The sequence below is a fragment of the Tamandua tetradactyla genome, chromosome 8 (genome assembly GCF_023851605.1).
Source record: "Tamandua tetradactyla isolate mTamTet1 chromosome 8, mTamTet1.pri, whole genome shotgun sequence".
In the NCBI taxonomy this organism is placed as follows: Eukaryota; Metazoa; Chordata; class Mammalia; order Pilosa; family Myrmecophagidae; genus Tamandua; species Tamandua tetradactyla.
Genome location: NC_135334.1, coordinates 85,252,002 through 85,264,306, shown reverse-complemented (window position 1 = coordinate 85,264,306; position 12,305 = coordinate 85,252,002). Strand labels below are relative to the sequence as shown.

At 35.6% G+C, this 12,305-nt stretch overlaps 1 protein-coding gene across 2 annotated transcripts in view; it reads left to right on the top strand.

The window, feature by feature from the left end:
• RNF141 (ring finger protein 141) overlaps positions 1 to 12,305 on the top strand; it is a 42,296-nt gene that overhangs the window by 19,895 nt on the left and 10,096 nt on the right. For both annotated transcript variants that reach the window (XM_077113984.1, XM_077113985.1), the window contains exon 4: positions 10,209 to 10,390. In XM_077113984.1, coding sequence (XP_076970099.1) covers positions 10,209 to 10,390 — 182 coding nt within the window. The remainder of the gene's footprint in view (positions 1 to 10,208; positions 10,391 to 12,305) is intronic.

The window sequence follows — 12,305 nt, the reverse complement described above, 5'->3', positions numbered from 1 at the left end:
TGACCTCAACAAACTAATCACAAGTAAAGAAATTGAATCAGTCATTAAGAAGCTCCCCCAAAAGAAAAGTCCAGGATCAGATGACTTCACATGTGAATTCTACCAAACATTCCAGAAAGAATTAGTACCAATCCTGTAAACTCTTCCAAAAAATTGAAGAGGAGGGAAAGCTATCTAACTCATTCTACAAAGCCAACATCACCCTCATACCAAAGCCAGACCAAGATATTACAAAAAAAGAAAACTACAGACCAATCTTTCTAATGAATATATATGCAAAAATCCTCAACGGAACTCTAGCAAATCGAATCCAGAAGCACATTAAAAGAATTATACACCATGACCAAGTAGGAGTCATCCCAGGTATGCAAGGATGGTTCAACATAAGAAAATCAATTAATGTAATGTACCATATCAACAAATCAAAGCAGAAAAACCACATGATCATCTCAGTTGATGCAGAAAAGGCATTTGACAAAATTCAGCATCCTTTCATGTTGAAACCACTTCAAAGGATAGGAATAGAAGGGAACTTCCTCTAAATGATAAAGGGAATATATAAAGAACCCACAGCTAACATCATCCTCAATGGGGAAAAACTGAAAACTTTCCCCCTAAGATCAGGAACAGGACAAGGATGTCCACTATCACCACTGTTATTCAACATTGTGTTGGAAGTTCTAGCCAGAGCAATTAGACAAGAAAAAGAAATATAAGGTATCAAAATTGGAAAGGAAGAAGGAAAACTCTCACTGTTTGCAGATGATATGACACTATATGTCAAAAACCCCGAAAAATCTACAGCAAAACTACTAGAGCTAATAAACAAGTACAGCAAAGTGGCAGGGTACAAGATCAACACTCAAAAATCTGTAGTGTTTCTATACAGTAGTAATGAATAATCTGAGGAGGAAATTAAAAAAAATTGCATTTACAATTGCAACCAAAAGAATAAAATATTTAGGAATAATTTTAACTAAAGAGACAAAAGACCTATACAAAGAAAACTACAAGAAATTGTCAAAAGAAATCACAGAAGACCAAATAGATGGAAGGGCATACCATGTTCATGGATTGGAAGACTAAATATAATTAAAATGTAGTTAAAATGTCAATGATATCTAAATTGATTTACAGATTCAATGCAATACCAATTAAAATCCAAAAAACTTACTTTTCAGAAATAGAAAAACCAATAACCAAATTTATCTGGAAGGGCATGGTGCCCCAAATAGCTAAAAGTATCCTGAGAAAAAAAAATGAAGTTGGAGGTCTCACACTACCTGACTTTAAGGCATATTATGATGCTACAGTGGTCAAAACAGTATGGTACTGGCATAAAGGTAGATATACTGGCCAATGGATTAGAATAGAGTATTCAGATATAGACCCTCTCATCTATGGACAATTGATCTTTGATAAGGCAGTCAAGCCAACTCACCTGAGACAGAACAGTCTCTTCAATAAATGGTGCCTAGAGAACTGGATATCCATATGCAAAAGAATGAAAGAGGACCCATATCTCATACCCTATACAAAAATTAACTCAAAATGGATCAAAGACCTAAACATTAGATCTAACACCATAAAACTGTTAGAAGAAAATGTAGGGAATCTTATACTAGGAGGTGGTTTCCTAGCCCTTACACCTAAAGCAGGAACATTAAAGAAATAAATAAATAAGTGGAACTCCTCAAAATTAAACACTTTTGTGCATCAAAGAACTTCTTCAAGAAAGTAAAAAGACAGCCGACCCAATGGGAGATAATATTTGGAAATGATATATCAGAAAAGGTCTAGTATCATATCAGATAAAGGTCTAGTATCCAGAATATATAAAGAGATTATTCAACTCAACAACAAAAAGACAGACAACCCTATTACAAAATGGGCAAAAGACCTGAACAGACACTTCTCAGAAGAAGAAATACAAATGACCAAAAGGCACATGAAAAGATGCTCAGATTCCCTGGCTGTTAGGGAAATGCAAATCAAAACCACAATCAGATACCATCTCACACCCACCAGAATGGCCATTATCAATAAAACAGGAAATGACAAGTGCTAGAGAGGATGTGGAGAAAGAGGCACACTTATCCACTGTTGGTGGGAATGTCAAATGGTACAACCGCTGTGGAAGGCAGTTTGGAGGTTCCTCAGGAAGCTAAATATAGAATTGTATATGACCTGGCAATACCACTGTTAGGTATCTACTCAGAGGATATAGGGCAAGGACACAAATGGACATTTGCACTCCAATGTTTATAGCAGCATTGTTTACAATTGCGAAGAGATGGAAACGGCCAAAATGTCCATCAATAGACAAGTGGCTAAACAAACTGGTATATACATACGATGGAATATCATGCAACTGTAAGATAGAATAAAGTTATGCAGTATGTAACAACATGGGTGGACCTTAAGGACATTATGCTGAATGAGATTAGCCAGAAACAAAAGGACAAATACTATGTGTCTCACTGATATGAACTGACATTAGTGAATAAACTTGGAGAATTTCATTGGTAACAGAGACCATCAGGAGATAGAAATAGGTTAAGATATTGGGTAATTGGAGCTGAAGGGATAGATTGTGCAACAGGACTGATTGTAAATACTCAGAAATGGGTAGCACAATACTACCTAACTGTAATACAATTATGTTAAAACACTGAATGAAGCTGAATGTGAGAATGATAGAGGGAGGAGTACTGGCAACACCAATGAAATCAGAAAGAAAGACGATAAAGACTAAGATGGTATAATCTAGGAATGATTTTACCATCATTCCTAGATTATGATACATCTGGAGCGTATAATGATAGTGACTGAATATACAAATTTAAAAAATGTTTTTGCATGAGGAAGAACCAAGGAATGTCATTACTGCAGGGTGTTGAAAATAGATGGTAATTAATATTTAAAAATTTTAACTTATGTGTGAGACTAAAGCAAAAAATGTTTATTTGGTACAAAATTTATATTTTGACTAGTGCATTTCCTAATATAACTTATGTAGATAGCCTAATTGAACACCATAAGTACATGGAACCTTGAGTAGGGCATGAGATTTTGTTGGTTTGTCAAGAGCGATGTCCCAATAAATCCCAGAGCAATTTGAACAGTGAATAGGAAAGTATTTGCAAAGTCCCCGAAGGGGAATGGTGAGAAAGGGGGAAAATTCAACTTCCCCAAGTTGAGTTCTTGATATTCTCACAAGCAGTGGAGACAATCAAAGCAATAAGCTGAGCCCCCAATCTTGGGGTTTGTTCATATAAAACTTAATCCCTCAAAGGATAGGCTAAGCCTACTAAAAATTAGGCCTAGGAGTCACCCCCAAGAGAACCTCTTTTGTTGCTCAGATGTGGCCTCTCTCTCCAGCCAATGCAACAAGCAAACTCACTGCCCTCCCCCAGTCTACATGGGACATAACTCCCAGGGGTGTGGACCTTCCTGGCAATGTGGGACACGAATCCTAGAATGAGCTGAAACTCAACATCAAGGGATTGAGAAAACCTCAACCAAAAGGGGGAAGAACAAGATGAGACAAAATAAAGTGTCAGTGCCTGAGAGATTCCAGAGTCGAGAGGTTGTCCTGGAGGTTATTCTTATGCATTAAATAGATATCACTTTGTTAGTCAAGATGTAATGGAGAGGCTGGAGGGAACTGCCTGAAAATGTAGAGCTGTGTTCCAGTAGCCATGTTTCTTGAAGATGATTGTATAATTATATAACTTTCATAATGTGACTATGTGATTGTGAAAACTTTTCATCTGATGCTCCTTTTATCTACCTTGTCAACAGATGAGTAAAACATATGGAATAAAAATAAATAATAGGGGGAACAAATGTTAAAATAAATTTAGATTGAAATGCTAGTGATCAATGAAAGGGAGGGATAAGGGGTATGGTATGTATGAATTTTTTTCTATTGTCTTTTTATTTCTTTTTCTGGATTAATGCAAATGTTCTAAGAAATGATCATGATAATGAATATGCAACTATGTGATGATATTGTGAATTACTGATTATATATGTAGAATGGAATGATCATAAAAAAAAATAAATAACATACAAACAACAAAAAAAGAACCCAGCGCCAGGCCAGGAGATGCCCAAGCACATGGAGAGGCTACATGATGGCGTGGCAATCAGTGGCCCCACCTGAGCTCCCTGACACCATCCTGTGTCAACTGCCAACCCTATGTGAGTGAGCCTTCTTGACATTAAGCTCAGAAGACCACCGCTCCAGCCAACTTCCAACTGCAACCATATGAGAAACCCGAAGTGGGAACCGCCCAGCTGAGCACAGTCAAATGAAAGAATAATAAAGTGTTATTTAAAAAAAAAAAAAAAAACTTAAGTGGTTTCCCATTGCTCAAACTCAAGTGGCTTCCCACTAGGAATAAAAGCCAAACTAATTTCTATGATCAACGCTTTCCTCTACATTCAGTCTATACCATTCCCTCTAGCCTTTTCTCCTGTTCCCTCTCTCATTCTGTTCCAACTATCCTGGACTCTTTGCTGGGCTCCTTGGGCTCCTGGCCAGGTACACTTCTGACTAACAACCTTTGTACTTCCTATCCTCTTAGCCTGGAATGATCTTTCTCCAAATAACCACGTGACTCATTACAGCACCTCTTCTAGTTCCTAAATGTCACCATCTCTGAGGTCTTTCCTGTAGCCCCTCAGCACTTCCTGTTCCTTATTTTATTTTCTCCATAATTCTTATTTTTGTCTAACCTAATCTGCATCTTACTTATCTGTCTCTCCTGCCCATCATGTAATCTCCATGTGGCAAGGATTTTTGTGTTTTGTATATAACATGCCACCAGGGCCTTGGGCTGTGCACATATTACCTACAATAGTCACATAATGAGTAATAACCACTCCATAAATATTTATTGCATGAATCCTATGGTTATAATAGTTGCAGTTTGATAAAACTTGCTATTACAGTAGTAGGCCTGTATGAATTATTCTTTTTTTTTTTTTTTTTTTATTAACGGAAAGAAAAAAAAGAAATTAACACAACATTTAGAAATCATACCATTCTACATATGCACTCAGTAATTCTTAACATCATCACATAGATGCATGATCATTGTTTCTTAGTACATTTGCATCAGTTTAGAGGAACTAGCAACACAACAGAAAAAGATATAAAATGTCAATATAAAGAAAAGAAATAAAAGTAGTAGTAATAGTAAAAAACAACAACAACAAACAAACCAACAAGCAAACAAAAACCAAAAAAAACCCTATAGCTCAGATGCAGCTTCATTCAGTATTTTAACATGATTACTTTACAATTAGGTATTATTGTGCTGTCCATTTTTGAGTTTTTGTATCTAGTCCTGTTGCACAATCTGTATCCCTTCAGCTTCAATTACCCATTGTCTTACCCTGTTTCTAACTCCTGCTGAACTCTGTTACCAATGACATATTTCAAGTTTATTCTCGAATGTCCGTTCACAACAGTGGGACCATACAGTATTTGTCCTTTAGTTTTTGGCTGGATTCACTCAGCATAATATTCTCTAGGTCCATCCATGTTATTACATGGTTCACAAGTTTATCTTGTCTTAAAGCTGCCTAATATTCCATCGTATGTATATACCACAGTTTGTTTAGCCACTCTTCTGTTGATGGAGATTTTGGCTGTTTCCATCTCTTTGCAATTGTAAATAACGCTGCTATAAACATTGGTGTGCAAATGTCCGTTTGTGTCTTTGCCCTTAAGTCCTTTGAGTAGATACCTAGCAATGGTATTGCTGGGTCGTATGGCAATTCTATATTCAGCTTTTTGAGGAACCGCCAAACTGCCTTCCACAGTGGTTGCACCCTTTGACATTCCCACCAACAGTGAATAAGTGTGCCTCTTTCTCCGCATCCTCTCCAGCACTTGTCATTTTCTGTTTTGTTGATAATGGCCATTCTGGTGGGTGTGAGATGATATCTCATTGTGGTTTTGATTTGCATTTCTCTAATGGCCAGGGACATTGAGCATCTCTTCATGTGCCTCTTGGCCATCCGTATTTCTTCTTCTGGTAGGTGTCTGTTTAAGTCTTTTTCCCATTTTGTAATTGGGTTGGCTGTCTTTTTGTTGTTGAGTTGAATAATCTCTTTATAAATTCTGGATACTAGACCCTTATCTGATATGTCATTTCCAAATATTGTCTCCCATTGTGTAGGCTGTCTTTCTACTTTCTTGATGAAGTTCTCTGATGCACAAAAGTGTTTAATTTTGAGAAGCTCCCATTTATTTATTTCCTTCTTCAGTGTTCTTGCTTTAGGTTTAAGGTCCATAAAACCACCTCCAGTTGTAAGATCCATAAGATATCTCCCAACATTTTCCTCTAACTGTTTTATGGTCTTAGACCTAATGTTTAGATCTTTGATCCATTTTGAGTTAACTTTTGTATAGGGTGTGAGAGATGGGTCTTCTTTCATTCTTTTGCATATGGATATCCAGTTCTCTAGGCACCATTTATTGAAGAGACTGTTCTGTCCCAGGTGAGTTGGCTTGACTGCCTTATCAAAGATCAAATGTCCATAGATGAGAGGGTCTATATCTGAGCACTCTATTCGATTCCATTGGTCGATATATCTATCTTTATGCCAATACCATGCTGTTTTGACCACTGTGGCTTCATAATATGCCTTAAAGTCAGGCAGCGCGAGACCTCCAGCTTCGTTTTTTTTCCTCAAGATGTTTTTAGCAATTCGGGGTACCCTGCCCTTCCAGATAAATTTGCTTATTGGTTTTTCTATTTCTGAAAAATATGTTGTTGGGATTTTGATTGGTATTGCATTGAATCTGTAAATCAATTTAGGTAGGATTGACATCTTAACTATATTTAGTCTTCCAATCCATGAACACGGTACGCCCTTCCATCTATTTAGGTCTTCTGTGATTTCTTTTAACAGTTTTTTGTAGTTTTCTTTATATAGGTTTTTTGTCTCTTTGGTTAAATTTATTCCTAGGTATTTTATTCTTTTAGTTGCGATTGTAAATGGGATTCGTTTCTTGATTTCTACCTCAGCTTGTTCATTACTAGTGTATAGAAAAGCTACAGATTTTTGAATGTTGATCTTGTAGCCTGCTACTTTGCTGTACTCATTTATTAGCTCTAGTAATTTTGTTGTGGATTTTTCTGGGTTTTCTACATATAGTATCATATCGTCTGCAAACAGTGATAGTTTTACTTCTTCCTTTCCAATTTTGATGCCTTGTATTTCTTTTTCTTGCCTAATTGCTCTGGCTAGAACTTCCAACACAATGTTGAATAATAGTGGTGATAGTGGACATCCTTGTCTTGTTCCTGATCTTAGGGGGAAAGTTTTCAATTTTTCCCCATTGAGGATGATATTAGCTGTGGGTTTTTCATATATTCCCTCTATCATTTTAAGGAAGTTCCCTTGTATTCCTATCTTTTGAAGTGTTTTCAGCAGGAAAGGATGTTGAATCTTGTCAAATGCCTTCTCTGCATCAATTGAGATGATCATGTGATTTTTCTGCTTTGATTTGTTGATATGGTGTATTACATTAATTGATTTTCTTATGTTGAACCATCCTTGCATACCTGGGATGAATCCTACTTGGTCATGATGTATAATTCTTTTAATGTGTTGCTGGATACGATTTGCTAGAATTTTATTGAGGATTTTTGCATCTGTATTCATTAGAGAGATTGGTCTGTAGTTTTCTTTTTTTGTAATATCTTTGCCTGGTTTTGGTATGAGGGTGATGTTGGCTTCATAGAATGAATTAGGTAGTTTTCCCTCCACTTCGATTATGTTGAAGAGTTTGAGGAGAGTAGGTACTAATTCTTTCTGGAATGTTTGATAGAATTCACATGTGAAGCCGTCTGGTCCTGGACTTTTCTTTTTAGGGAGGTTTTGAATAACTAATTCAATCTCTTTACTTGTGATTGGTTTGTTGAGGTCGTCTATTTCTTCTTGAGTCAAAGTTGGTTGTTCATGTCTTTCCAGGAACCTGTCCATTTCTTCTAAATTGTTGTATTTATTAGCGTAAAGTTGTTCATAGTATCCTGTTATTACCTCCTTTATTTCTGTGAGGTCAGTAGTTATGTCTCCTCTTTCATTTCTAATCTTATTTATTTGCATCCTCTCTCTTCTTCTTTTTGTCAATCTTGCTAAGGGCCCATCAATCTTGTTGATTTTCTCATAGAACCAACTTCTGGTCTTATTGATTTTCTCTATTGTTTTCATGTTTTCAATTTCATTTATTTCTGCTCTAATCTTTGTTATTTCTTTCCTTTTGCTTGCTTTGGGATTAGTTTGCTGTTCTTTCTCCAGTTCTTCCAAGTGGACAGTTAATTCCTGCATTTTTGCCTTTTCTTCTTTTCTGATAAAGGCATTTAGGGCAATAAATTTCCCTCTTAGCACTGCCTTTGCTGCGTCCCATAATGAATTATTCTTTTATTTATTTTATACTGTGCTGTTCTAAAGAATGACTGGCCCAGTTTCCTCAACTCTGAAAGTCTGTTTTATAAACCTTTATAAATTCCTATCACCATTTAATTCTATTTGTTTGTTCTCTACCCCATATACTATCATATTATAAAGACTCTTAAATATTTGCATCTCCACATAGACCACATCTTCCCAAAATTTGATAAATTTTCTGATTGTAGAGATATTTCTTCCATTTCACAATATAGAATATGATTCATGCTTGATTCCATATGTTTCTAGCTACAGCTATTGTTTTCATTCCTAATAGTCAAATGTTACTACAATATTTTTAAATATGTGACATGACTACCTCACTTTCTCACATCCCCAGTCTCATAAAAACATTTAAAAACCTACCTTATTCAGAACTTTAAAGTTCTTTATCTTTATACTTCTCCCTGTATTCTTCATTTCTTTCTAAATATTACCTTATTTGTTCCATTTACTTTGATTTCCACCTAACAGAAAATGAAACATAATGATAGCTAAAGGATATTTAACTTTGACATCTTATTTTTTCACTAACAACTCCATTTTGCCCCACTCCCATTTCAGCATTCCCCCATTCTATTAACAGTTTACATTTAGTGAATTTTAAATGAACAAAGAAGGTGAATAATGCCTGGTAAGAAACATTTACTGATATCATTTTAACAAGGCTGATAAATATAAATCAGATAATGAAATAACCCACTTATCAAGAATTAGATTTCTAACAGTTCCAGTGTGGTGCTCCCTCCCTATGACCCGCAAAAATTCAAAACCTGAAAGTACATTTAAAAGATTCTTGAATAGGGCAGGCAATGGTAGTGTAGTGGCAGAGTTTTCACCTGCCATACCTGAGACCAGGGTTCAATTCCTGATGCCTGCCCATGCCAAAAAAAAGATCCTTTTGAAAACTATTCCCATCCTCCTACAGGCAGTCTTTCACATCTCTCATCTTTCACTGATTACTTCAGGTTCTTCATCCAAGAACATCATACCCTCATCCTACTATAGCCTCGATCATTTAAAAAAAGAATATGTGCTTCACTCCCTGACCCCCCCAAACCTTTTGAAAACAACATTGTTCTCTCCTTTCCTACTCCCCCACCCTTGCCCAAAGAAGATAAACTGGAGCGTGGAGAGTTACACAATCTCTAGGCAACTGGTACCACTTAATATTAAAAGATTATTTGCTAAAACTTGACAGAGCCCTCTGGGGAAACTTCAATTACTTTTTGTTAGGATTTATTTTAAAGTAATTGTCTTTCTTTAATTGGAAGTCTTGGTATAAAATAGATCTTAAGATATTCAAGAAAGCAGTCTATTTGTACTAGCATATCAATTGTAGCAATCAGTTGTAGAATGGCAGGTGATTATTGAATTCAAATAAATTTCTTAAAATGAAAATTATTGTCAATACTGACCTCTCAAATTCATATCTTAGCCCTACGAAAGTCACCTAATCTCATCAGCTCTAAACAGGATGATGCCTAATCTTACAGGGTTATTTTGATCATCAAATGAGATAAATTTGCATAACTACTTTACTTTGTTCTCACAAATAGATATGGTATTATTCATTTGTTCAAATTCTTGCTCTCTCATGTAATTTGCAAACCTTGAAAGCTTCTACTTCTTTCTACTTTCATTTAGGATGTTGGCCAGATATTAGTCCTTTTTTTTTTTTTGAAAAATTGAACTGGGAAATTATCTTTTTTTTTTTCATTTTCTTATATTTTTAGATTAACAAGAGCAGTGGAATTGTGGAAGCATCACGGATCATGAATTTGTACCAGTTTATGCAGCTTTATAAAGACATCACAAGTCAAGCAGCAGGTGTATTGGCACAAAGCTCCACCTCCGAAGACCATGATGAAAATTCATCATCTGTAACATCTTGTCAGGCTAGTGTTTGGATGGGAAGGTATAACATGCACAATATCATGTTTCACTTAATTTCCAACATGCAAGCTACTGAAATCTCCTTAATATTTTTGCAGGTGCTTTGTGACATCTTAAATCACATTACCTTTTGCCTCAATTAAGAGTATATCCCAGATCAGTTTTCACATTATTCTGTGCTTCAGGACATTGCTAGAGTGCCAAATTAAAGGTAAATTAAAGTGGCTTATACCAGGTAGTGTTTCTGTTAACCCAATTTCCATAAATCCACTCACCACTCAATAAAAGCTTGCATTTAATGACAAAGGAGATCATTAATATCCCTGTTATAATAAGTATTTAGAGTCTTAGAAAATCACAGCCCTTCAGAGAATTAAGTCTAAGACTCTGACAGAATCTTTCCAGTTTTTCCTATAAGTGTCTCACTAATTGGAATATTAAAATTTAAAATATTCTCTAAGACTTCAAAGTCCGTTCAGGAGTGAACAAGCAACTGGTGCATGTACTGCAAGTATGTACTTACCAAAAGGAAATGAAGTCAACTAGAGTTTTCTGTGATGGTGCTTGTTTACTCAGGCCTAACATATTATTGTCTATCTTATCTAAAGTTTCTTTTCCTTATGCTTATGGCATGTGAAAGTTCCCACCTGTTGGCATTTGACAACCATAACCATAATTCAAATTTGTAAATACCTCCTTTGAAAAAGACTTACGTGGGTCCAGACATGTTGACATCCTATCTTATTGTCACACTGGGTAGAAAGCAGAAATATGGATTGACAGCATCTTCTATTTTAATATTAAGAATATGCTTAACAAGAATTTCTGTTACTCCATTTATAATTATATTTTTTGGTCCAATTAATCTGCTAATTTCCAAATGTTATGCTGCAGTTAAATTATATTTTTCCATTTATCATTTCCAGTTTATCTTGAATAGGATTATTTGACTTTCTAGGTTTGGATTGTGCAAGTATTACTTGTTTTAGAACATCATAGGCAGTGTTAGGAAGACGCTTTTCCTTCCTGTATTTTTCAAAGTTAGGTATCTGATTTTCTGCTTTTTTTTCCCCCTTCCTTCTTCAGAATGGATTGTTTTGGTTTTTCAAGTGTTCTGAAAGATAAAGATAGTATTTACCAGTATATTTAAGCTCAGTAGTAGCAAAATGAAAAGTAATACTTTTTTCCTTGTTGCAGTCATCTTAATGATGGAAATAAAGGTATTATCCTTCTTCATGTTTCAATACCTAATTGGTTTGTTAGGGTTACATTTGCCTTTGTATATTTTTTGGTTTCTGGTGATAGCTTGCTGTATTAATTCATAGAAAAATAGACTTAAATTGTAAAGGATCTTAAGGGGCATGTATGTAAGTTCAGCCTTATATCTGATGTATAATTCTATTAATGTTTATATTTACTAAGTACTCACAGGGTATTAGGCACTGTGATGAGTGCTTTAAGTGCATTAACTCATTAAGTCCTTACAGCTACCCCATGGGAATACAATTATTGACATCATTTCAAATGAAGACATGGAAGTTTAGACAAATAAGTGACATACTAGAAATTGGCTGAGCTGACTCACATTCAGGTGTGTCTGGCAATACCGCCCATACTCTTAACCTCTACAGAATTACTCTCTGGTACATAAAGATCCTCAACTACACTCCTTCTCAAACTTTAATATTCAGTAGTTCTGAGGAGGAACCTGAGATTCTGCTAAGCTCCAGGTGATGCCATTGCTGTTCATCCATGGGTCACACTTTGTGTAGCAGACTTTACTTACCATACTTTGCCAAGTGGTACTCCAATTTCTACTTGAACACCAGTAGCGTGGGACTCACTGCTTCAGAGCAGCAGGTCTTTTCTTTCTCTTTCATGGCTCTTATTGCTACAAAGTTTCCCCTTTTGTTTTATATTCCTCAGACTAGCTAAAA